The sequence below is a fragment of the Falco peregrinus genome, chromosome 3, assembly GCF_023634155.1.
Source record: "Falco peregrinus isolate bFalPer1 chromosome 3, bFalPer1.pri, whole genome shotgun sequence".
Taxonomy (NCBI): domain Eukaryota; kingdom Metazoa; phylum Chordata; class Aves; order Falconiformes; family Falconidae; genus Falco; species Falco peregrinus.
Window position 1 is genome coordinate 104009550 of NC_073723.1, and position 26496 is coordinate 104036045.

At 42.8% G+C, this 26496-nt stretch overlaps 1 protein-coding gene across 5 annotated transcripts in view; it reads right to left on the minus strand.

Annotated features, from left to right (window-relative positions):
* The window catches only part of LOC101922691 (collagen alpha-1(XV) chain), a 129538-nt gene that overhangs the window by 59615 nt on the left and 43427 nt on the right, over nucleotides 1-26496 (minus strand). For 3 of the 5 annotated variants that reach the window (XM_055800010.1, XM_055800012.1, XM_055800009.1), the window contains exons 6-16: nucleotides 26085-26211; nucleotides 24691-24809; nucleotides 23481-23609; nucleotides 20138-20200; nucleotides 14858-14935; nucleotides 13423-13485; nucleotides 10608-10733; nucleotides 8384-8446; nucleotides 6095-6130; nucleotides 5438-5590; nucleotides 857-925 (exon numbers count right to left, since the gene is read on the minus strand). In XM_055800010.1, the coding sequence (XP_055655985.1) occupies nucleotides 857-925; nucleotides 5438-5590; nucleotides 6095-6130; nucleotides 8384-8446; nucleotides 10608-10733; nucleotides 13423-13485; nucleotides 14858-14935; nucleotides 20138-20200; nucleotides 23481-23609; nucleotides 24691-24809; nucleotides 26085-26211 (1026 nt within the window). The remainder of the gene's footprint in view (nucleotides 1-856; nucleotides 926-5437; nucleotides 5591-6094; nucleotides 6131-8383; nucleotides 8447-10607; nucleotides 10734-13422; nucleotides 13486-14857; nucleotides 14936-20137; nucleotides 20201-23480; nucleotides 23610-24690; nucleotides 24810-26084; nucleotides 26212-26496) is intronic. The other 2 variants (XM_055800014.1, XM_055800013.1) reach the window with 1 other exon arrangement.

The following is a 26496-nucleotide window of genomic DNA, read 5'->3' on the forward strand; positions in this document are numbered from 1 at the left end:
TGCCTGGTCTGCCTCATTTGCAGCAATGCTGCACTGCGGCCTAGCATTCAGTCTGGCCACAGTCAGCAGCAGCAGCACTTTCTCAAACTTGAGCACCAAAGCTTATTCTGTTAATGCTAGGCTTTGAAAGTCTGTTTCTTTTGGAGTGAACAGAGGGCCAGACTTCTGAAGCCCAAACTAGAACAATGCCGACGGCTCTGGGAGGAACACTGGGCAATTGCCTGCTTTGGGGAAGGCATTATAGGCTGCAGTTTTGATGTAATTGCTTAGAATGAAGACAAATCTAAATGATCTGGTAAGTCCTGACGCATTGTATTCCTATATACCATATTTGGTGTTTTAAAGTGGCCCATACAAGCAAAAATCTCCCAAGACACGGTGACGGAGGAAAAAATATCCCTTCTTCTGGGACATTGCTCCCACACTATTGGGAACATTTTTTTAATTTAAAAATGGTATTTCAGATTATGCACATTTGACTATCAGACTATAACATTTCAGTTTCATTAGTATATATAATTCATCTTCATATAGAAGAAGGGCATCTGTTAGGGTAGAACAAGAAATACGAAACCACCTATTTCATCCTTTAATCTCTCAAAAATATACTGGAAGAGAATGTAAAAATCATCAGCTAACAAGGTATCAGAGAAATATAATGCAAATTCTTTGGAGAACACAGGTATTGTAATGTCATTCTAGAAAACCTGAATCCAGTGCAGTGACTCCAAATCTATAGCTGACTGGGGCTATGTATTTCACAAAAGCAGAGAGGACGCTTTTGTTTTTGAAAAAAAAACCAAACAAAACACCCCAACAACAAACAGCACTCCCCTCCCCAAGAACATCTACTTACCTTTGGCCCTCTTAATCCTGGAATGCTGGATTCACTTAACAGGCTAATGGTACCTGATCCTTCCATGTCCTAATGGAAGAGAAAAGATGCTACAGAATTTAAGAATTTATCTTTTTTTTTTTTTTTTCTGTCTCTTTATTCCCTCAACTGTTCTGTTTTCTGGAGTCCTGTAAAAAAATATTAAAAGATACTGAACAGAAATATTTTTATCTTTTCTCATTAACCTTTTTTTGACCAATTCTTGATGTTCTGGAGATAGGCTCCACTCAAATGTGATAAGGGCGTGTTGATCTTCCTAACAGAAACCCTGGCCTTTACAGTCTTGCCAGTTTGACACCATTTCTCCAGCTCTTCAGGCTGGACAGTGTCAGGCAGAAGTGAGATGGCATCACTGTTTTAGGCACGTGCTATGTTTAAGCATGCTGTAGCAGTAATTTTCTGTTTAGCATTTACCTGCCACCTGGCTACTGACATACTGTGACAATGAGTAAGGGTTACGTATACTGATTTAAGGCAAGGAGAACTTGCAGGCAGTTTCTTAAGAGCAGCAATCATTATTCAAAAAGAAAGGTCCTTCACAATTATCACAGTTTAATGTTGAAACCCTTCCTAAAATACAGTGTACTGAAATGAAATTGAGCAGAAAAAAAAAATGTTCTATCACAAAATTGCAGAATTAATTATGTGGTAGGGATCTCAGAGGCTACTTAGTCCAACCTGCCATTGAAAGCAGCATCAACACTGGATTCAAATCAGGGTGCTCAGGGCTTTGTCCCCTCAGGTCTTGGGACCTTCAAGAGACAGAGTTCTGCAGCCACAGCAAGCACCTGTTCCAACATTTGGCTGTTGTCAAAGTGAAAAATATTTCACTTCTATGAATTCAGGACCTCCTCTGTTTCAATTTAGGACTGTTGTTGCTCATCACTCTGTGCACCACTGTAAAGATCCTGGCCATGTGTCTTCTCAATAACCTCCTTTTAGGTATCAGAAGGCTGCTAAAATGCTTGAGCCTTCTCCAAACCAAGCTCAGTTCCCTGAGTCTTTCCCCCAGGTCATGTGCTCCAGCCCACTGACTATTGTCGTGGCTTTCTGCTGACTTCAGAAAGGTGTCTGTGAAGTGGAAGACCTTGAGAGCAGCATTCATATTTCCTGTGGAGATTTTGTAGGGGTTTTAAAGGACACTACACAGAAAGCAGCAATCTCTCTCCAGCTCTCACTGTTCTGACCACGATATTCCAAATCCATGGCAGAACCAGGAGCTCCCAGTGCCAAAGCAGCCAAAGCAATAAAACTGCAGGCTGCCACAATTATCTGTTTTACCCTGACCCCCACCACAGCCACATGTTCCTACCCCTTGCCTTATGCCTAATCTAGAACTCGTCAGACTGTGCTTCAAACCGTCTGGATGAACCATGCCAGCAGGGAACTGTTTGCTTGCTTTTAGCTGCAGTTTTAAATGCAGCTATGCTGGCTTAATTGTTTCCTTTTCTGAAAAGGGAAAAATCTTGACCTTTGTTTGCTCTGCTTCCCTGCTCACAGCCATACAGGCTTCATTTTCACCCTCTGTGCCCTGTGTTAAATCCTCTCACTTTCCCGTGAGCCACTTTATATCACTAAAATGGCAGAAAATACATTACTTTTTGGGGGTGGGATGGTTCTCTAAAGTTTTAATAAATTAAATTGGCTTGTGGAAGGATTGATGGAACACTGGATGTCAGTGCATGTGAAGGGCAGGCATGTGCCAGGAACGGCTGCAGATGGGAGGAAGAGCAGGAGCAAAGCAGAATCTACACCTCTTGGTGGCAACGAGCCCTTGTGTCAGCTTATCCTGATTAGAGGACCCACACTCCTCGCCTGCTTAGCTATCTGCTAGTTACTGACTGGAAATGGCTCAGATTACCATAGGTCTGATGTACCTTTGTGATGCTATAAGGGAAAGGAAGACCAATGAGATCAGCTTAAGCTGCTATGGAATAACAACCTAGCGCCAAAGTCTGGAAAACATCAACTGATCTGACTGCAGTGAAAAAGATAGACCTCATTCTTTTGCCCTTTTCCACCAGCTCCACGAGAGCAAGAACAGGAGAAGCAGAAGGAGCACATGGCTGGAATCAGGTCTTTCCTTTAGGGGACCAAGGTGGGAGACACTGAGTCATCAGGTGGCCTCAAGTCCTTTTATGCAGCTTCACCTGAGACTGAATGTTACTCAGGCTTTCGTTGTGCCCCTCTATCAGCTGCCAGTATATCAAATATAAACAGAAAATCTGCTGATATTCTGTTTATCCTGTTTAACCAAACACTCGTTACTTAGGGTAAACCACAAGCTGTGTTTCTGGGTCCTTCTTTCCCTTGCCTCCACTGTGCCAATTTATTTTTCCCTTTAGAAGAGCACTTGATGCCTGCTTTATATAACACACCATCGCTTTTGACATCTGCATGTTTTTAATGGGTTTACCAGGTACCTTCTGCAGCTCAAACTGTTCTTTTGGCAAGCATAAGTGCCAGCAAACCCCATGCCATTTGGTTTTTGCACATAGCTGATCACAGATGCTAACAAGTGCTAACAGGAATGCTTTACAGAAGCAGCCTTACAGCAACAAACAGACTGCCAAGCAAAAGGTAGTGCTGCCCCATTGAACCAGCAGACCACAGCGCTGCCTTAGCAGATGGCAGGGGTGGGCATGCAAAAGATCAGCTAAACTAGCAAGTCTGTTAACAGTAGTATTCCCCTCTCAGGGAAATGACAGCCATGCCAGTTCTGTTTGGACTAGATGAAGTTCAAGATGAAGCCAGTCAAGATAGTGTTGCGCAGTCAGAGCTGGGATCCTTCTGTGTCTGTGTCTATAAAAGTGGGGACTTCCAGTTTTCATCTCTCCTGATCATCTGCTAACTTGGCTCCTCTGAGACTTAGGTATCAGAGGTGGCAGAGTCTGGTCCTAAGCACCTACCTGCAGGGAAGCTCTTTGGTGTCAAAGAGAGGCAAAGCTGGCTTCCACTCAAATGGTGTGAATGGGGAAGAGTGGAGTCTCTCTTAACACTGGCTCCTCAAGGGTCACAGAAGATGGCTGTAAGTCAGAGAAGCCATCATCCTGGGCTAAAACTCAGACCAGGCCTAAGGACGAAGATGTGGCTTGCTGGTAGTTCTTATCTCATCCTGAGACGAGTGCATATTTATTCAGGTGAGACTCTGTACCAGCCTTTATAGCACACCTAAGTTAAGAGAAGGGAGTATTTGTACGCTTAGGCTTTGTGCTGTTCCTCACTAACAATTGCCATGCTGGCAACTAAGAACTTGCTGGAGAGAGTTTTTTGTCCACTGACATCCACTGACAGCAGTGAAATTATTAACCAGTAGTGTATATAGTACAACATTAGTCAGGCATCAGAAATCAGAATATGTCTCTAAACAAGTATTAGTGGTCACCTCTGCATCTGGAGTACTTAAAGTGTCTCTGGAGTGGAAATACAAAAGGGGTATTTCTAGAGGAAATACAAAAGCGGTAGTCTAGATGCGAGAAGAAATGTGTGAGTAAACTGGTATCTTTTAAACACCACCACTTCACTGCAGCTGTTCTGCAGATGGCCAGTAGCTTTGGTCAAACATTGCTTAATGCTCTGATGAAACTGCCCTCGGTTTCTATGCAAAATTGTATTATATCCCATGATATACAAAAAGGAGAACTCTGGAAAGACTTTCCTGAGCCAAACAGCTAAATTAGAAATGAAAAATGCCTGGAAAAAGAAAAAAAGGGAAGACTCATATGTGAATACTGACGTAGGCAATTTGTCAGCCTCTCTTCCCAAAGATGTTAATTGGAGTAGCTCTAGCTCTTGATCTTGAGTGTGCTCCCCTTGCCTTTCTGTATGCGAAGCCACTTTCTGCTCCAAAGAAATAATCTAAATGAGTTCTCAAATGACACATAAAACTCAGCTTGAGTTGGCCAGATCTTGTATTTTAAAGTGCTCAGGATATTAATTTCAGGAGTAGAAAGAGTAGCATCTACCCTTTTTTTTTTTTTTTATAATAGAACCTTTTTATTGTGAGTAGAACGGACCGTGAGGTCAGATGTCCAACATCTGTCTCTGTATTTACACATTACATATGTGACTTGCCTTAACTAAATTTGTGGCTTCAAGAATGACAGCGTAAGTCATACCTTAAGGGGGACCTGCAGTTCAGTTTTAAAGAATACTGGCAGGTCTGTATGTATATTTAGATCATTGCGCTAAATTATTTAAATGAAAAGAAAGTGCTAAGGAAGTTTTCCCTGGTCATACAGTATTTGAGTATTTATATTAGCAATTATATAAGCATCAAAAATAGCACCTGTTGCTACCAAATAGTTACATGAAAATTGCCCAAAGAACTCTATTACTTCCATGGTCTAAGCATGGCCAATTATATGGTCAAATGTAAAAGGCATTGTAGGCTACTCCTAGGCAAATTTCAGTCTAGAGCAAATGACTTTATCTGTCATCAATTCAGCCTTAAATAGCTGTAAAATATACAGGTGATAATGCTGCCCCTCCCCTGAAGGAAGCAGATCCATAGCTACAACAAACCCCATAATAGCAAAATACCTCAAATCCCATATTGTAGCTTAGTCCTGGAGGCCCAGGAGGTCCAGGAGGCCCAGGGGATCCAGGAGGTCCTGGAGGTCCAGGTTTGCCAGGAGACCCAACAGCTCCAGCTTCTCCTTTGAGGCCTATTGATCCAGGGACTCCAGTATCACCCTAAAATAAAAGGTCAGTCTATTGGTATACTGAACATGCCTAAGTAGATGCAAGTAAGTATAATCATAGAATCATGGAATGGGTTGGGTTGGAAGAGACCTTAAAGACCATCTAGTTCTGTCCTCCTGCCATGGGGACACCTTCCACCAGGCTCCGAGCCCTGTCCAGCCTGGCCCTGAGCCCTTCCAGGGATGCAGCACACCCCTCGACCATCTTTATGGCCCTCTGGACCCGGCCAGGCAGGTCTGTGCCTCGTGCTGGGGGCCCCAGAACTGAACACAGTACTCCAGGTGGGTCTCATGAGAGCCAGGCGGGGGGAAGAATCACCTTCCTCAGACTCCTGGCTACACTTCTTAGAGAAGTATGTCAGCCAGCTGAGAAGCCAGGCTTGCTGACTTCATTAGGTTTGGCAGTAATAATGTTTAGGGCTTCTCAGCCCTTTTAAGTGATGTGCTGTATTACAGTGACACTGTTATCCCATAGAAACACTTCTTTTTTTTTTACCTTTGGACCAACAGAACCAGGAAGACCTCGATCACCCTGTAAAAGAAAACCAATCTTAATTACTTACAGTAAGAACACGAGATAAGCAACAAAAGCACAGTTATGGTATTAGATTTCTGTGTTGTTTAATTTGATGTCATAATATCCTTTACATGAAACATTAGACCTCTTAGTCAAAAAGAAAACAATCTGTAATTCAGGCGTTATGGTAACAAACCAATAGCTCTCGTCTAGTATGCAGACAGTATGCAAACTTGTGTCTCAATTATTGCTGCAGATTTTAAAGGTCTGGAGCACACAGAATTAAGCATTGCAGGTCACATCCTCTTGCTTTTGAACGTACATGTCAAAACCCTCATGGGACATAACAGAAGCAGAAACTGATCCCACACAAGTTGTCGAGGGCACCGTCCCAAACCAGGGGCATGATGAGTATGATTTTAAGGCTCCTCTGGAGCAGTCAAGCTATTTGATTTGCTTTTATACACTTCACTTAGATACTGTTTTTTCCACTTCTAGTTCACAGAATAGACAGAAAGTCACAGCATGCAAATACTTCTTTTCCAAATTGCACTGAATCTAATGAAATTAATCGCTATATTGGCAGGCTCCTGTCCTTACTCATTCAACAGAAATATTACTTGAGTAAGATCTGAAAAAAATGAGTAAGAACCAGGAGTAAAATGCTAACAATGTTTTCTTCCAAAAGTAATGGCAAAAAACCACATCAAAATTCACTTCAAGGAACAAACTGAGTTTACTTTCAGTGCATCCTGCAGATTTTCCCCATAATCTTCTCTGGATTATTTGGGAATGATGATTAAAAATAAGGTGTTGCAATATAGATTAATCAAGGTTTTCAGAAAAAAAGAGTAGCAGAAATGGAAAAATCCTATTTTCCCAAAGTGCTGAGGATTGTATTGAGCAGGTGCAGATATGTAGTGCTTTGTTTCTAGTTACGGGGTTTTTATCAAATATACACAATGCAGAAAACAGGCTCAGTGAAGTGTCCTTTTTTTTTTTTTGAGGATTATGCCCTTTTTGAAAATTTAATCTTTATTCCAGTTGCTTCCCTTTCCACATCCTTCTCTTCTTATAATATGTGGATTAGATTCAGTTTACTTCACCTAGACTTATTTCTATTCTTAGACTCCTTTGAGTAAAACACATACCACTGATCACAGCAGATACAAGAACAAATTTATAGCTGTTATCTCTTTTTGATTTCACTGCTTGCCCTACTGCTGTACTGCTTATCACCTTACTGCGCTGTGCCCGGGAACATCCTGATAGCAGCAGTGGCAATGCGCTGGGGCTGGCAGGTGGCCAGGGCATTGCTGCTGTTCCTGCGCTGCTGTGCTGGACAGGCTTGAACTCCAGTGTGAACGCGAGTCAAAGGGACTGTGACCTGTGGACGAGTCCACGCTGCAGCAGGTATACCCCTGGAGAGACTGTGGTGCACAGATCAGGCTTCACTTGGAGCAGGTGCACCACTAAGGGACTGCAGTCTGTAGCTAAGACCAAGCTGAAGCAGGGGCAAGGGAAGGAGTTTATTGCAACATTAAACCCTATGGTCTCGTCCACAGGGACCAGGGGTGAAGACTGTAATGAAAATACCTTTAAATTGTAAATTGGGATTTGAGTTGCATGTTGTAGTAATTACTGTAGCAGGAACCCCTTTTTGCTAGCCAGGCCAGGAGCAAGGGGAGGAGTTCATTGCAATGTTAAACCCTATAAACTGACCCAAAGGGTCAAGGGGTGGAGAATGTCATGGAAATATTTGTAAATTGTTGTAAACCATTATCTGAGTTGCACGTTATAAGAGCTACTATAGCAGAAACCACCTGAACCAGTGGAGGACAAGCCTTACAAGAAGCAGTGCAGCAGTGACCCGACCTGAGCCGGCTTTGGGGCTCCACACAACACACCACCTCTCCTGTCCTGAGTGACCACCGTAACAGGTGGAGCCCAAAGTCATGGAGCTTGAAGACTCATCTGTATGAGTCCAGCCATGACTGCCTTTTTAGTGGTGAATCACAACAGAGTAGCTCATACTGCATTTTGCATGTTGAATGCTGCACGAAATGAGTCTACCCAACAGGGAACTCTGGGTTTCTGAACATGCCTTTTGAGATCTGCTCTAACATGCCATTAGCAGCTGGGTTCAGTTAAACAAATACTGAAGCCAGCCAACACTGTGTTGCAGGGACAACAATTTATGATTTTTACAGCCTTAGAAATGACAAAGATTTTCCACTGAAGTAGGAGCAAGACAGACATTTAACTTACCTTTTCTCCCTTCTGTCCTGGTGGGCCAACCACTCCATCAAGACCAGGAGGACCCTGAGGACCCTGTAGATGACAGTAAATCTAAAGCAGGTACCAGTTGAGAGCTCAACTCCTAGCATATGCATCTAACTATTTTGGACCAACCGATGATCCAGCATTATGAAAGACTAATGTGTAGCACCTAACACCATTAAGTTCTAACATTTGTATTTCTTGTCTTCTGACAGTTTGGCTGTGTATCAAAACAGTATTTAGATATATTTTAATAGAAAACTATGTCACACAACCACAAAATAATAAAAAATAATATAAACCAACATAATGTAAATATAATGTTAGCATGCAAAATAACGGTGCTATCCAAGCAGATTTTGATGGCACTGCTCCAGATGGGATGGGGTTGAAATCCATGTGTACTTCAGCCATCCCCCTTTTGGTAACCTCGATGCCAGGTGAAAGCTAGCTGAGAAACCGTTCGTTTTGACTAAGTCAGAAAGTGTCCCAGGTTTTCTGTGTGCTTCAGTTTTGACAGGAAAAATGTATATTTACATCTCCACCCAATTTCCTGCATTATATCCATGATTTAGCACACATTTGAGCGAGCAGCCAGGCTGGGAAAAACTGGCTTTGTAGGGTCAACCAGTCAATACAGGTACTAAAGGCCAGCCCACAGTAACTAGTCATGCAAGAAAGGGAACAGTTGCACACATATTTGCATGGCCTCTGTTTTTAAAATCAGGTTCTGAAAGCTTTTAACTAAGTTTACAGGTGTGCATTCTGGCCTCTGAGAATCTTTTACCTATTTTTTATTCTTCTGTTTTGGGGAAGGATATAAATGGTTGCAGAAGGAGATAGAAAACATTTTTTTTTCTGGTCTTTGCAGAATGGTCTCAAAGGCCTCATTTTCCCTGCTCTCCTTACTTTCCCCCCACTGTTTTTGCCCTTTGGATACATTGTGTGTGACGGAATAACTAACTGATTCTTTTTAATATTAAAAGATCAACAATATTTTCAGAATTTTTCAAATATTTTCATCTTGTATTTTGCCATGATTACATAGACAGAGGAGGATTAGAAAAGATGTTGGACTAATGACAATAATTGTTTTAAATTTTAGTGACTATTTCTCCTATCCTGCTTAGTAATTTTAAGTTTCATTGCTCTAAAATTGCTTGTTTCCTTTACAGCTTTTAAACAGTCTCTCTGATGTCGCTAGCAAGCAACACCTGGAGATTTCTTATCCACTTCAAGATGTTCATGCATTTATGAGCTACTTTTAAAAAATTACCATAGATGTCCCTGTTTCAGCTGGGGTAGAGTTAATTTTCTTCTTGTAGCTGTTGCAGTGCTGTGGTTTGGGTTTGGTGCGAGAACAATGTTGACAGCACAGTAATGTTTTGGTTGTTGCTCGGTAGTGTTTACACCACGTCAAGGGCGTTTCAGTGAGCAGCTGTTGGGAGGGGGCACGGCCGGGACAGCTGCCCCCCCTGACCGAGGGGTGTCCCAGGCCATGCACCCTCATGCTCAGCATGTACAGCTGGGGAAGGAGGAGGAAGGGGGGACATACGGAGTGATGGCGTTTGCCTCCCCAGGCCCCCCTCAGGCTGGAGCCCGGCTGTCCTGGCATGGCTGAGCCCCTCCTGCCCACCCGGGGGAGTGGGACTGGGAGTGGGGAATGGGGAATGGGGAGTGGGGAATGGGTGTCTCCTGCTGCTTCGCTTGTGTGTGCGGCTTTTACTCTACCTATTACACCGTCTTTATCTCAACCCATGAGTTTTCCTGCTTTTACCCTCCCGATCCTCTCCCCCATCCCACTGGGGGGGGGGGGAGTGAGCAAGCAGATGCATGGGGCTGAGTTGCCGGCTGGGGTTAGAGCACAGCAAAGTGATTTAGCATACTTCATTTTCCTGAAAGCACTACAAGAAAAATAATCCTTGGCTTTATTCAGTGTCAGTAAAAGCATCATTACTTTTTATTTATTCTGGTCCAGATTCACCAGTATCTGTCTGCCAAATGTACATCCTGCTGTGGAGTAATGTGCTATGGTTAACTAGACATTTATTTGGGTGGAGATTTTTTTTTTGTAAAAAATGTGCATAAAATCCAAGGTCTTCAATTAAAAATATTCTGCAGTGTTGCTATGAATTATACAAACTGTAAGCCTTAGAACTTAGTGTCATAGGACAGAAGCAACATTAATGTTTGTGCACGAACGGGTACTCACTTCAGGACCTGGTTCACCAGGAGCTCCATCCTCCCCTGGGGAGCCAGGAGATCCTACACCTGCATCAGGTGCTGGCTTTCCGGGAAGACCAGGCAGTCCTGGGGGGCCCGGTGGCCCCGGAAGACCCTGGTTAAATCAGCAGTATTGTTAGAAATGGCCCAAGCCAGCTTCACCTGCATATGCGTGGAACCAAAAAAACTCACACAGACTGTTCAGGTTCAGAAAACTCTCAGCTTGGGTTACCATGCCCCTTCTGCTTCATTAAGGACCAATTACACTTTCACAGATACACTCCTTACACACAGTCAGTCTGAGCTCCTCCATCCCTGCTCTCTGAACTGTGCCACCTCACGGCCCGCGACAGCAAGCAGGAAGCTCAAAACCAAAACAATTCCATCAGCACTCTGTAACCCAGTACGGACCTTAGAGATACTCCAATGATTGACCTAATGTTAGGAAGCTCAACCAAGATGAAATCAAGGGACCACTGAACAGAGGGAAGCAGTTAGTTTTTTCTCTATTCATTTCAAAGGGTGTCTCCATGCTATCGCTGGAGCACTGAGAATCTGTACTCATGGTCAAGACCTGACTGTTCTTGGTGCTGTAAAAATGACCTCTGCTCCAAAGATCTATCCTGCATGGGCATAAGTAGATCTATTTAAATTGAACAAAATGAACGAAGAATGTTACTTTAGGAGAAATAATAAGTTTGCAAATGTTCTGTCATGGCCAAGTCCATCCTTGTTACCGATTGCATTAGCAAGCAAATATGAGCAGCTTGAGATTTTGGCACATGGCACTGCAAGGCAAGAACTCTTTAATTCTGACTTAGGATCATCTACGGGATTCTGTTAGGAAGATGGTCATCTTGGATTTTCAGTAAAGTCAACAGAGCCTTCTGCAGGGAGCCTTTCCAAGAGTCTCATTAACTGCATAGGGCATCTAAAGAGGCTAGTCTCCTAAAGTAGGCGAGATAATTAATGTTCAACACATGGCAATTCCCTTCTGAAGAGCCTTGTAACAAGGTATTCAGCACTTCAGAGGAAAAAACAAAGAAACAGAAAAGAAGTCTTGAGGCAGAAATCAGTCTGAGAGAATGAAAAATATCATTAGACGTGTTGAAAAACAATGGCCTCGGAATGTTGTAGCATTCTGGAGTGCACAGGAGGCAGCCGGCCAGGGAGTTCATTCCTCAGAAAGTTGCAGTATTATTGATGGATGAAAACAGTTTCTAATTTCAGGGTGGAAATGCTCCATCCCAAAGACTGCATAAAAGATTATCTCTCACTCCATCTAGATGGATCAGTAAAAGCCTTCTCATTTATGTCCCTTCATCTTCAGCCACTTGACTTCTCATTTCCCTAGCATTTGTCTCTAACTGTGGATGGAAAACCATATTATTTGCAACTGTAATACATATTTTATAGATTGCTACTTGGATTTTCAACAGGAACATGGTAAAAGTAGATCTGGCTGACTGTCTAGAGATAGTGGGTGAAGAAGCGGCTCAAGAACAAAACAAAACATAGAAAATAATTTCAGATCTGGCAGCAGGTTCTACTTCATAGATACTATTTTTCCCCCCAAAAGGCACACCGTTCTGTCAGCATGTATAGGAAAGATAGCCTCTCCCCTGAAAAGAAGAGTCCAGCAATGAAGAGGTAGAAAAAAAACCATGCCAAATGTTTCATCTGCCACTCAGCAACTCAGAAGCGGAGTAAGAAAACCAAGCCAGGTGTCCCATGTTTAATGCAGAGCTGTGCTCGTCTGAGTACTGTCTCTCAAAATATGTCAATTCTGTGAAGGGAAAGCATGAGAGCAACACACTGATTCAGTCCTTAAAACAAAGCTCACTTGAGGCCGTTGATACCTAATGCTAAGTGTGGCAGAGTAAGCAAAAAAGTGAAACCAGTGCTTACTGTGCCACTTGAAGCGCTGTTTACCGAGCCCGCTGAGCCCCAGCACAGCCGAAAGCTCAGGAATCAGCTGCATCCCACAGCACGGCTACCACAGCCTCTGGCATGAACTGAAACTGATGCTGACCTTCCTAATCATTATGTCTACAAAATGAACTAGTTTTCTAGATTGTCTAGCCACTTAAGGTCTTCTGAAGCTGAGAGACACCTCCAGGAAAAGGATGAGGTCAACATCTAAGGCAGCGACTGCTTTGACTGTCCCAGTTTAACCGGTGGCCAAGGATGTGTTAACAGCCCAAGGCTCAGGTTTACCTGGCATGAATGTTCCTTCCAACAACGAAAGTCTGGTCTCATGTCACACAGCCCAGAGAACCTCACTCAGGAGCACGTGCATCAAAATCTTTTAACCTCCACTAATCCAAAGCACCTCTCCCTGCCAGCCAGCCTTGACGTGACGGTGTCACAAAGGCAAGGATACACAGAAGTTCAAATGACCACCAAAATGGCCCAACAGTGGGAGCTGCAGTGTAAAGTATTTCATACAGATATACTTATTTTTCAGAACATGTACTCCAAATTAAAGAAGCATAGAACAGCATCATTCCCATCTCTCTCCTCTTTGCTGTCTCCTCGGAATCAGGTTAACAGCATTTTTCTCATTTTAAAAAGTCCTCTTGCCATTATTTCTTTGCTGTCCTCTTTCTTTGTCACACTTATTCCCTGATCACATACACTTAGGCCTTTTCAGATCTTGACATGAAACTCTACAAAGCATTTCTGGATGCTGTGAATTAAGCATGTACACAGGTTGCATTGTGAAATGCACCTTCTACAATCTGGATGAGTAAAGTAAAGCTCTTTCTTATGCTAATGAGAGATAAACATCAAAATATACTTACTCTTAAAGTCTCAGTCTCTCTGTCAATGTCTCCAGAACCCGATTCTTCAGGTTCCAGTCTATTCTGAAATTAGAGGAATCATGTTTTAAAGTATTGCTTCTAAAGATGACAAATGAAAACATAACTTGCCAATTACTGCAAACACACTTATAGTCAATATCCTTGCAGCAGACTGTCACTGGTAAAATAAATTATAATACAACAAAAAACATTTCAGTCATGTTTCTGATGTTCAACACCATCTTATTTTGTAGACAGTCAGCTCTGTATTTACCTGCAGATGCTCTATGAGTACAGTGATAACAGTCCTGCAGGACACACGCTATGTGACTGTTTCAGTGAACCGAAAATGAAGCAATATCTCAGACAAATTTTAACTTTGGAAAGATACCCGTCAACATGAAGAATATCCTAAAATGCATACCTAACAAGTAGCCATTACTTCCTAGAATGTGCCCCTTAGTTCAAAAGCCAGATTCTGAGATCCCTACAACTGGAATCCAAAGAGTCATTTTAGAAAGGGAAATTAAGATACTAAAGCATTTTCTACAATGTGTTTAGAGAAGCAGCCCCTGGGTGAGAAAAGCTGTGGGAGTGGAGCAGCTTGCCCCAGCGGTCCGGAGCTGCCTTGCTGGTCGGCACCGGCGTGGCCGAAGAGCACAGCCCTTTCTGCGCTCTGGGTTTATGCCACAGAAACAGACTGGTATGATTTAGCAGACCCGAGATCAGGGGAGCATATAACCCATTTCGGCCACTGGAATATGTTGCAAACTACCTTGTTACATACTCAAAATACTCAGGGTGACAGGTAGTTTTGTTTAAAAGTCCACCACAGCACTTGCACTGGTGTCAGTGGCGCGCCGTGTCTGCATGTAAAGTCACTCCCACACCACAAATTGAAAATTCAGGCCAGAGTCATCCTTCAGCTGCATACACATGCACCCTCATGGCAACGCTGGGAAAGGTCCCAGTACAGGAGAGAGATGAATCTGAAACATACTCTTTACCACTCCCTGAACACTCAGCGTTCAAGATACGAACACTGTCACCACGCTGCTCTACGTTGTAGTACTTAATGACAGCAAACGTAAGTGACTGCCAAACCATTTCTGTGTTCAGTAGCAGGAAGAAATGAATAATTCAGGTTTATAATGCCTTTTTGAGGAAATTTTGTCTCTTTTTCTCCTACATATTATTGCTTTTGCAGGGGAGAGCACACACATCGACTGGCTTTTTAAAAGGTGAATACTGGATGTTTGTGTAGATTACAGTACTCACACCCTTTAGCCAGACATTTATTTGCATTTCTGCATGTGTGTTTTAGAGAACATGGTTATGTCTGTGGCAGTCAGGCTACTTTCCCAGAGAAAACCTCCTGTTCAGTTCTGAGCTCCTCGATGGCAAGCCCAGCTCAGTGACAGAAAACCTCACTCACTAATCCTCCAGAAGGAGCGGGTGGTCCTGCGGGTCCTGGGAGTCCAGGGGGTCCTGGCAACCCCTCACCAGGATCACCCTAAAACAGGGACAAGTATAAATCAGCAAGCATTTAATCATAGCAATGCAGAGCAGAGTTTTTCAGCACTAGCTACAATCCATGTGGATTTCTCATCACAAGCCACCACCAACATGCCTGCTTAGATGCTAGGAGCAGAGCTGAGCTTTGTTCGTTCCTGAGACAAGCTCCCAAGAAACATGATCTTTGCGTTGGCAAAGGAAGAAAGGACTTTTTCCTTTCCGACTTCTGCAATGAATTTGCAAATGTACAAGCAGCATTAACAGTGTTAGTGTATATTTCTTATCAGAATAACGTTTTACAGTGGAACTTGCATTTTTAGGGTACATTATATGCCCCACTCCCCCCCTAAATAAATATGTAGAAAGTGGGTTCACACCATGGTACTCAACAAGTGAACTTCTTCGTTTTATTGCTGCAATCTGTAATGCTTTTCCCAATACCATGTCATGATTATTTTTCTCTGTACTGACCTTTATCTACTGCCAACACAATGAAAGGGCCTCTTCAGAAATGTGTCATTTTCTCTCATAATTACTACCATCTCTTCTTCTTTGGCTTTATTACATCATCTCTGACATTTTGCTGAGGTTAGTTTTAAGTGCTTCTGCTTAAGCAGTTTACGATTTTTATTAAATTTTCTGCTCGATTCCAGCATTTTTCACTAAAGTCAACAGCAGAGGTTCTGCCTCAACTTTTTAAATCTACACTGGAAGTCTTTATCATGAATCTTTTAATTTTCAACTATTATGTCCCTTTTTCTGGAGAATTCACTACATGGGATTTGGTCTTTGTGTTTTGAACTGTTTTGGGAGAAGGATGTGCCTCTGCATCCCCTAAAATGTGGCCAATAGGATCATACATAACCAGCAGACCAAAACACTGTGATTGCTTAGTACGCATGTTGTTTTCATCAAATGATTGGCACTCATTTAATTTCTTTTTTTTTTTTTTTGAAGTCTTGTATACCTCTAAAAATGATTGAGCCCACTTACATTTTACCCGATACATCTGACAGAGGGAATGCCAGGAGAAAATACCGTGTCCCCCTCTCTCTCCCTGGCTGTCTCACATGCCTTGCCTTTGGCACGCCGTAGCCGCAGCCCACGGCTTGGTCAGTGCCTCAGTGTGCGTTTTGAACATTCTTCCTACGTGGTGATCCTGGTTTCAGGACAGATGTACGTTTAGAGGGGAAGCAAAAGCAGTGTCACTGCTCATATCCCAGCGCTTCCCTCACCATCGGGAGAGAGGAGCTCAGCCTCCCCTGCCCAGCGCTCCCGTGGGCGCAGCCCGCTGCCCACCCGCTCGGGCACCGCAGGGCCGCCGGCTGCGAGCTCCTTCCCACCTGCGCCGGCGGCCAGGGGCCAGGGCGCTTGCACCCGCCTGCTTGCAGGGGACAAGTCACAGGGACACCGCTGCCCCGTCGCCAGCCTCTGCTGGTCTGTGCTGCACCCTCCCGCCTGCCGGATCGTTTTCTGGGCTTATCAGCGTTGTCATTATCTCCTCTAAATTCATATATTCAGTCACACAGCAGGAAACACTGAATTATACCTGCCTCTTGGTCACTTGCTCTTTATGCTTGAGAATTCATTAGATAAATGTATGCATTCGTTTCTTTGTTCCCTGTGGCTTTGTCAGATGGTTCCTATAGTGATACTTCAGTCATATTCACAGAGAATGTGTTTGTTTAATCTGGGGCTATTTTCACTGTCTGCCAGCATGCTCATTTACAGATACTTTTCATTCATCTTAACATACCCTTTGGGTTTTTTTCCAGTGATTATTACATTAGCTCCTGTCAGTGGTTTGTGCTTGTTTTCATGCAGTTTCTTCCACTGTGAGTGTACTGCAAGGAAGTAACCCCAGCTCTCACGTTTGGGTCACAGTCATTTCTAGGAAGCCTAACTGCATCCATTCCCGAAGAGCATCTCATGGCTGTATCTCTGTGCTGCAAGGACCACAGTGAACAAGTGACGGCCACCTCCCCACCCGCCACTGACATGCAGCACCCCATGCATTCCCAGCTTTCCATTTTCAATGAAATGAACCATAACAGGTGGATCTTGCTACTGTTCCTCAAGTTTAAATACTATGCTGAAAAAGTGCTGTCTGCCTTTACAGAGCATAACTGGTTCGGATTTTTTGTGTGTGTGCACAGATCAAACCTGTAAGTTTTGCTCACTCTACCAACATAACAGGTCCTAGGAAATCACGCTGATTGGGTTAATGAAATAATTTTCTGTACCACTAATACTTTAAAAATTATTCACGTGTGTAAAAGAGGATCAGAGCAATGCCTTCTTGTTTGCCCTGCTTTCTGCTGCAGGAATTGGGTCTGGTTAAAGTCTCGCCAAGAAAAAGTTGTGCATATGAAGCTGTCAGCATTCTTTAGTGCTTCTGAACATATTGTCAGGATTTTTAGCAGCTGCTCTCTAACTTATCTTCACAATGCTTCTTTGAAGTGTCCCTTGAAAATATTATTTTTAAAATGGAAAACAAAGCTTGAGCCTTCACTAAAGTAGCCGTGTAAGTAATCAGGAATAGACTACAGGAGTCTTTTGCTTCCAGATATAGCCTCTGCTCACTATGGCTAAGCTGCTCCTCCTGCTGCCAAAATGATCGTCTTCTGGTGCCTAATCAATAAAATAAGCTGAGGACCATTCCCTGGCTCTGAGGTCAGGCAGAACAGGCTGGCTGTGTTCACAGTTCTTAGGTTCTTGGCTCCGGGCCTTTTAGACTTACATGTTCAAAGCTAATTTTTTTTAGTATAGGGGTCTTGTGCAATTTTCTTGAAATAGCATGAGAATAATACTGCAACCATCAGCATGATGAGTATTTGAAAGTAAAAAGCCTGCTGGGCTAGCACGTCAAATGAACAGGGTCAGCCTCTGCACAGTCCCATCTTGCAGCGTACTGGGAAGAGTTATCAGTCGATGCCAGCCCTGAATGATGCTGAGCCACCATCTGAGAGGTCTATTTGACACGGGCCAAAACATTGTCTGGGAGCGTGCTTGCAAGCCTGACCTGTCAGCAAGTCAGTTGGTTGCTGGGCCGGTTTCATTTGGTGGTACAGATGTAGCAGACGTGGCTGGCGATCAAATGGCAACCTAACAACAGCTGCAGCTGCAGCAGAAAGCTTCTTTTGCTTATTTGCACTTTGCTCATAAACAGAAGAAATGTAAACACCCATAATCTTGAAATCTTTTCCATTTGCTTTGTTTTCATTAAAAGCAGACTGACTGATTTTATGGTTTACTAACATGAATTATTTATGTCAGTACCAAGCATCCTAGAAATAACGCTGGTCACAAGAATGACCAAAGCAGACTTGCAGGACACTTGGGAAGCCAATTGTCAAATGATGCTTAGGCCATTTTTTCAGTTTTTTCACTGTGTGATTGACAAATACTATAGGGGAAAGTGAGCCTTTGCTAGAGGGGCTATAGTTGACAAAGTGCCTGAGACCAGTGCCAGCTCAAAAGCAAGCATGAATCACTGCCACCAGTGGGGCTGTGCAAGAAGGTACCTTTCTTCTCAGAGACTGCCGTATCACACATTACCAAGTGATATTCCTGCATATCGCTGTCCCAGTGATGGCTCTCCAAGAGCAGAACAGTCCATGTTTCACCTCCATGTGCAGCCAACTCATGCAAAGGAATAGTGAGTTGGCAGACTCTTGTGTCCATGTAGCTCTGGGGCAAAACCAGCTTGCCCTCCCACAATACAGTGAAGTGCTGTTCTCTGGATAGTGTTGTCCAAAATGGGCAACTGCCATGACATTAATTCCTAACAATTATTGTTCATCAGTCAAGAAGTGAAGTCATCCCTTGCAGAATATTTTTCCTTGAACTATACCTTGCCTTTGAGTTATACCAAGATATACGTATAATTAATTATTAATATTACATATAGAATTGTTACTATTAGTAAAACCCAGAAACTGGATACTACTATTCTCAGTGGAGTTTGTGTGATTTATCTTGGAAGCACCAAGCTGGTTGGAAAGTGCTGTAGAAAATCCGTCTCTGTTGGAAAGTGACTGACTTGGTTACCCATTTTGGCATGATATGAAAATATGATGGAGGTTAATCAGAAATGAAGGAAAAATCATCTCATAATGCCATCAGGAAGAGTGTTGTAGTATTTACCTGATAGCTTATAGTACTGAATGCCACATAAGTCATAGTGGTGACATTCACTTACAAACTCAGTAGTCATTTTGAGGGACCCGTTAGAGTAGGGATAGTTTTAGGCATATGACTGCTATAAGTCAGCGCCTGATACTCTTTCTAGCTTTGGAAACCTTAGCTTGGTCTATCTTGCACTCTAATAGCACAACGAGTTATGCCACATTACTTAAGAGTATGCTACTGTTGAAATGTGTCCAGAACTGCCGTAGTATTTTTCAAGGGAGATTAATGGCACTGCGGTTCACAGGCACGTCTTTCAGTACCTGAGCCATTAAACACATGGGTGATACCATGCACCAGCTGCCAGGCTGCCAGCAGGTTGAGGGAGGTTGTCCTTCTGCTCCACTCATCTGAACTACTGTTCCCATGTTTAGGTTTCCAGCACAAGAAAGATGGGGACATATGGAGCGAGCCCAGATAAAAGTCACAAAAGCAACTGAAGGACTGGGGCTTCTGGCTTACGAGGGGAGACTGAGACATCAAACTATATAGCACGGAGAAAATACATCTTGGGGGGATCTTGTCAACTGTTAATTTGGCACTTGGAGTTACTAGCTGAAAGTTACTGCTTCAATGCTAGGTTTATCCATTCTAGCTCACTTCATCTCAGAAATTATACAAGTTGTTACATCAGATGGTTTAGCTCTTATTTCAATTACGTTCATTTCATCAGAGTGATACCACTATACTGCCTCTGTTAAATCACCTAGCCAGTGGAGTAAATTGTGTATAACAACTGACTTTTCTTTACTAAGTGTTAGATATATCTTCCCTAGCTCGCCTGTGAAAGCCCAACTGTTTCTACCACTGAAGTTTATTCATATTCTTGAAAGATCCTTATGAATCTGTTACGGCTGCCCTTCATGCAGCTTCATGGCTAAACAGCAGGATGTTTACATTTTTCCTATGATTCCATACTATTATCATTTTTTCTCTCGGAGCATACCAAATCAACACGTGTCCAAGCATAAATGGTATCTGACTGATTGTCAGCTATTAACAGGACATATACCTTTTCACCTTTCAGGCCTGCTCTTCCTTTCGGTCCCGGCAACACCTGAAGTCCTTTTTTACCCTAAAAGGAAATAATTTTTTTGATTAGACACTATATCGTATGCAGGTTAAACAGGCTGCAGAGCCAGCAGCTGCTGCAAGCCTGTGGGATCACAGCCCTCGGCTAGCAGTGCGGGAGGAGCGGTGGGAGGGCAGCCAGCGCAGCACCCAACACACCCAACGCGCCCGCACCCCGCAACGTGGCGGTGCAGCCTGTGTGCTGGCTGCAGTGGGCACGCCGGACAGGCTGCACCTGCGCTGCACAGGCTGCCAGCTGGGCCACAGCGCTGGTGACAAATGCCTTGAAAATGATAATGTTCCACTAGAACAAATAGTAACAGCTGCCTGAAAAGTCCTCCTCAGATTTTCTGTCTCTCAGCCATCTACTTATCGAAAAAGTAAGAATGCCTTCATTTTTTCCAAAATTTCTGAATATGCTCACAGCAGGTAAATTCTGGGCTAGAATTCTGCCTCTTCCCCTAACAGCTTTCAAACTATGAGAAACTGGACACTTAGAAGAAAGCTACCTTTAATATACAGAAGCGACAGTCAACAGAGAACAATACGATGTATTTGTAACAGGCTGCTGCACACTGCTGCTCTGAGTGCACCAAATCCTACCGCTGGTGTTAGCCTGTTCCAGCCTTCTGCTGAAACCTTTTTTACCTTGGCCCACCTGAATATATTCAGTTCCTACCCAGGAGGATGCTTCCTGAGGACACACATCTGACAAGGAACGAGTCGTGCTGCATACGTTTCACTACACTTGCCACTCTAAAATTCACCAGTCAAATTAATCCCAAATAACTATTCTATATATGTTCATCTTATCTACACGGAACACTCATAGGCTTTTCCTACAGAGGTTTGATTGTTGGCTAGAAAGAGCTCCCACCAGCTTTAAAGTGAGTGCTATCATGAAGTGGTGCTATTTATGAATTCAGTTAGGGCACTAGAAAAAAATTCAGAAGGCAAAAAAATTGTAGTTTCCCTAATGGCATTTTGGGAACCTAGACAGCTGTGATTACGGAGTCTGCTGCTGAAATTTTAGGGCTGTACTAATTTTAAAGATGGGTTATATAAGCTCATTATGGAGAAAAATGTATCTGTAAGACTAAAAGCTTTTTTTCTCCTAGTATTATTTTTCCTGTAGAGTAACTGGTATCAAGTTTATAGAAAAGCAGCAAACACATGGCCAATACAAATCTAGTGCATACTAATTCTACTGCTGAGTGAAGCCCCATCAATCCAATTGTAAAGTCGCATAGGTATATGCAAGATCAGAACCCAGGTACACTTGGACAAAATACTATCTATAAAAAATACAGGACAATGGTTAATTTAACAAGATACAATGAAATGTCTGTGGTAGGAAATAGGACACTTTTACAAGGATTTGTTTACAAGGACAAAACAATTGCTTTTGAAGCATTTGAATTACATCAAAAGAATTTTCTATGACATTTCCCCATTATTTTGGTCTCATAGAATTTTCTTTGAAAATGTTCTGCTTGAAAGTAGTTAGACTTCTGTTAATACTAAAGATGTAAACCTCTTGTCCATAAACACCCTAATGACACTAACTTGAGTTTAGGCCAAATATTTGCAAAAACAGATACATTTCTCTGAACATATCAATGCGTGCAGGCAGCATTCATGCAGGAGTTGAATAATGCATCCTATGAATGACTACTGAATTAGCTTCTTAATATCTTAAGACGTACCCATTTCATTGGGGTTCAGTTGCAGGGGACGGGAAGGGACAGAAGCTCACAGCAGTGGTGCACGCAGCGCGCGAAGGGAGGAACTGGCATGGTAAGGGCGACAGCCCCTGGCTGGGAAGGTCTCAGAGAGGGGAAAGACACACAAAGTGGAGGCAGTAGATAATGAGGCAGGAAACAAAGCAGCCAGGTAGTAAAGCATCAACAGAGGACAGATGCGCAACAGCAGCTGAGACATGCATGGAATATGACAGCTGGCATTCATTACCATGCACGCTGCTGGGTGATGCTTCACCACGGAGGATGCATATGCAACCTGTCAGTGGCTTGTGACGACCTGAGCTACAGGCAGGAGTCATCTGGAGAAGGGAGGAAGGAAAAATACAGGAAGATAACAGCAAATATAATAGAAGAGAAGGGAAACCAGAGGAACACAGAGAAAGGAAAGCAGGAAGTATGAAGCGGAAGGAATAACTGCACAAGAGGTGAGGGGTGAGAGGTACATCTGGAAATTTAATTGCAGCTGAGGTTAGGAGCAGGCAACGTGGCAGCATGTGTCTATGAAGGTCAATGAAGCATTTTGTTTTGCCCTGGAAGACATCTGAGTCATACAAAAGAGTATGTGCTCTTCTGGAAGTTCCTCTCTGCGGAACAGCCAACCTCACCTAAGCTGGGCTTCTTGAACAGCTGCCTACAGCACACCATGCCTCTTACTTTTCTTTGTAACCAAGGAATCAAAAGTTTCTCTTAGAAACCTGGGTCCTACACTCTTGGCAACCTGAGGAAGTCAACTGCAGCACCAGAGCTGCCTTCTAGAGAGAGGGTACAGTGAAAGCACTTTGCTGCTTAAGCTTCAATGTAGCAGAGTCTCTGATAAAAATTGTTGTTTTTTTAGTCTTCAGTTAACCGAAACATGTATCAAAGGGTACGTAAGGGTAACCCATTTTTACCAGGAATGGCCTAAAATAAAACATCTTGGTTGGAAAGGTAAATAAAACATTGTCACGAAGAAGCAAAAAAAAAAAAAACCAAAACAATTAGCCACAGCTTGATGTGTCATGCTGTGACAAGTAACAAACCAGACCCCTAACAAATCCCATGCCACAATGTGATCTGGTCTGCACCTCTCTCTACGTGGATACATCTTGTGCTGATGGTTCAGAAGGATATCCCTGGATGCACAGAAGCCACCGCAGGAGGTGTGCAGGTTGTGCAGTCCGGCAGCTTTGGCTGCCTTCAAACAAGACAGCAGGCAGGGTGTGGGCGGCGGAGCACTGCAAAGGCTGCCCCAAGAGAGGGGAACTGGCACTCTAAGAACGTTGGTATGTTGCCACATCAGTTGTTTGCCTTGTGCTTTCTGATGATTGTCTCTCATCAGGCCCTTGCATAGCAGCTGGCAGACGTGCAAAGCAGGTACGACACTCCTGGGTTGGTTTGGTGGGGCGAGAAACCCACCCTGTACAAGCATAACTGATGACACTGTGTAAGACTGTGGAGTTTCAGCCCTTTATGTACATGCAATGAATGACCATTACCCTTTCTAAAATACATGCATTCTTTCGAAAGACATAAAATACTCACAGGCTGACGGTGCTGCCCAAGTTTCCCTGGACGTCCAGGAGTTCCTTGATCTTTTTTCTGCACATCTTCTACTCCTGGACTTCCTGGAGATCCTGTGGGCTTGTCCTCTCCTTCCTGACCTTCCTGGCCCTGAGTAATTAAAATGTGAAACATGAAAAAAAGTGCTGCATTACTTTTCCCATTTCTCTTTCTTTTCCCCCCTTTCTTCCCTCTCTCCTAGAACCCCTGCTTTGTTCAACACAGTCAGAAGCCTGTGAGGCACCACACAAGCAATATCCTCCATTCAACAAAGGCAGTCCGTACTAGAGATCGTTCATTCAAGTACAAACAAATTGCTCACTGAGCTGGAAAAAAATGAGCTGGTTACCTAGATGTAAATTCCCATGGTCTAATTTCATACCTGCACAAATCTGAGCAGTCTAAATCAATAATGTAGGTTTGAAAAAGACAAGTTTCACAGTTTGTCTGGGAGAAAATTGTGGAAGTTAAAAAGATGTTTAGGAAAGCTTTAGCCAACTCCCCTGAGATCTACAACTCTAACAAAAGAGGGTTACACACCTGGCTTAGTTAAAAAGGAAAGTTACAGAAGATGAAACAAGGAAACTGATAGCAAAGAGTAAAAATGGACAACAAGCAAGACCAAAGGATTGCTGAGCATCAGTATTTGGTCAAGAGAAAGTAAGAATAATAAAAAGAATAATTTAAATACACCAGAAACAAAATAAACTCCCTCAGTGGTGAAGCTTGGGCACTAAATACATCTTTAAACAAAACCCCAGTCGGTATGCCACACACCTGAGAAGGAAGCAGGACTTTCACCTGCAAGGTGGTTACTGTAAGACCAAGATGCCTGCTTTTAGGGAATAAAAATCGTGGCTTTTATGTTGAGGATTTACCCTGGTTATTTTGTTTGTTTCCCACTTTCTTAAATGCAAAACACAAAAATGCAAAACTGGAAGAACAAATTTGTTTTGCTAGTCAAAAATCTCAAGCCCATCTCGGTGATGGATACAAACTTCTGCAAAGTGTCAGCACCTTTCAGTCTGATGCCATGAGAGGACATTCATGAATTTAAAAAGTGACTTCAGTTTTGGCATGCTGCTAAGATGGGATAGATGAAGGTACCAACTCAGAAAAACACCAAAAATTCATACTTTTTCCTGCTCTTGGGGCAAAAAGATAAGGCATGTGATAAACCCATTGTACAGACCTCCTCTTTGCTTACTCCCGGCAAAACACTAGCACCAGAGCCACCTTCTTCTCTTAAGATTTTCTGTGTGACAGTGGTAGACTCACTGTTGCCTTGTCCAGTTTCCATGACAGCTGAAGCTAAATAAAAAATCACTTATTAATGAGAGACAGAGCAAAATAAAACCCACCCAGAGGTATTTTATCAGAGCACAGATTCTGCAAGTTGTATGAAAAAAGAAATTTTTTAGATTATGACCAAAATACATGCCCGAGATTAATATTAGTCATGTTATAACTCTGAAAATGTTAAAAGGAGAAAAAAAAAAAAGGGAGAAAAAGTGAGAATATAGTTATAAAGCAAATGTTTATTTAAAGGACAAAGACTCTATTGCACCATCATCTTTGCCTCAAGCTCTAGTCTAATGGCTGCCTATTTTTCGTCTGCATAAGAAAAAATAAGAGGTATACACAATTTCAGCATACTTGAGGTATGTATAAAATGTAAATGGGAACATTGTCTTTGGCCTTGTTAAGATAACTAGCTTTACTTTTCTAGGGGTGCACTGACATTTTCTTACCAGTGGAGGACTGGGCTCCCAGTGCATTATGCCCTGCTCCTGTCACTGTGCTGCCTACACTTGTGCCCAAGACACCCCACTGGTGCACCAGGCAGATCCACAGCCTTTCCAGGGAACAGCAGTAGGATATAGCTGTTCATTCAGGGGTGGTATTCAGTTCTACGTGAAAGGCTGTGCTTCCCTATAACCAAAGGTTATCAAATTAAATACTCATCTTAAATTCCTTTTAAAGGTGCCGCGTGGCTTTAGAGCCAGCAGCACTGTTTGCAGAGGAATGTCTCAAGAAATGCCATGCTTCTTGCTGAACTGAGCAGAATGGAGAGTTTTTCTCCCTTCATTCCCCTTGCCTAACACTTGCACTTTACTGGCATCTTGTAGAGTATTACAGCAGCAGCTCCTCAGGTCAGCTACTTTGTTTTATCCATACTTTTTTTACGTTAGAAAATATAAACCATAGTTTTGTGGCTGAAACTTCCACACTATGGAAGGGTAAATCTGTTCTCTGTGTGTTTAACAATGATTGAGATAAGCACCTATATGGAGTGAAAAGTGGAAGACATGTTGGAAGGGTGGCTGTGGTTGCTACCACTTACCTTTGCTGCTGTTAACACACTGCAGCCTAACAAACTGCAGTCTCACAGATCAAATGCTTGATGTGCCAATTCTTTTCTAAGAAACAGGATGTCCAATACCATAGGATTTTCCATTCCTGGCAGCAATCAAAATATTTTGACAGTGGCTTTTCGTGCACAGGAAAATAACAGACTCAGACCTAGAGAATGAAGATGACACCACCGCCCCACCACCACCACCCCAAAAAAAAAAGAGGCAGTGCCTTGTTCTTTACGTTTAGCTGTTTCAGGGGTTTCTTCTGATCTGTGATTTCCAGAGAAATCATTTTCTTCCAAATAAGACAATATAGTTGGGGGTGCTTCCACTGGCTCAGCCAATGTATCTTCAGGCTAAAAAAACCAAAATCCCAAAGAAATGTTTATAGAAAAGGCTTATCACACATTTTAAAGCAAGAATCAGCAATTTCCTTCCTCAAAGCATAATAATCAAAGCTACCACATTTATGAAGCAAAGCAGAAATCCAGATCTCTCCCACTTACATCTCACCAGTATCTGTCCTTATTCTTATGCTGCCCTTAGAAACATTAATTATCATTGCTATAATAAAACCTGAAATTTATTAATGGCCAATATATACACCCTCTTTCACTTAGAAGTTTTTTATTTATTTCACC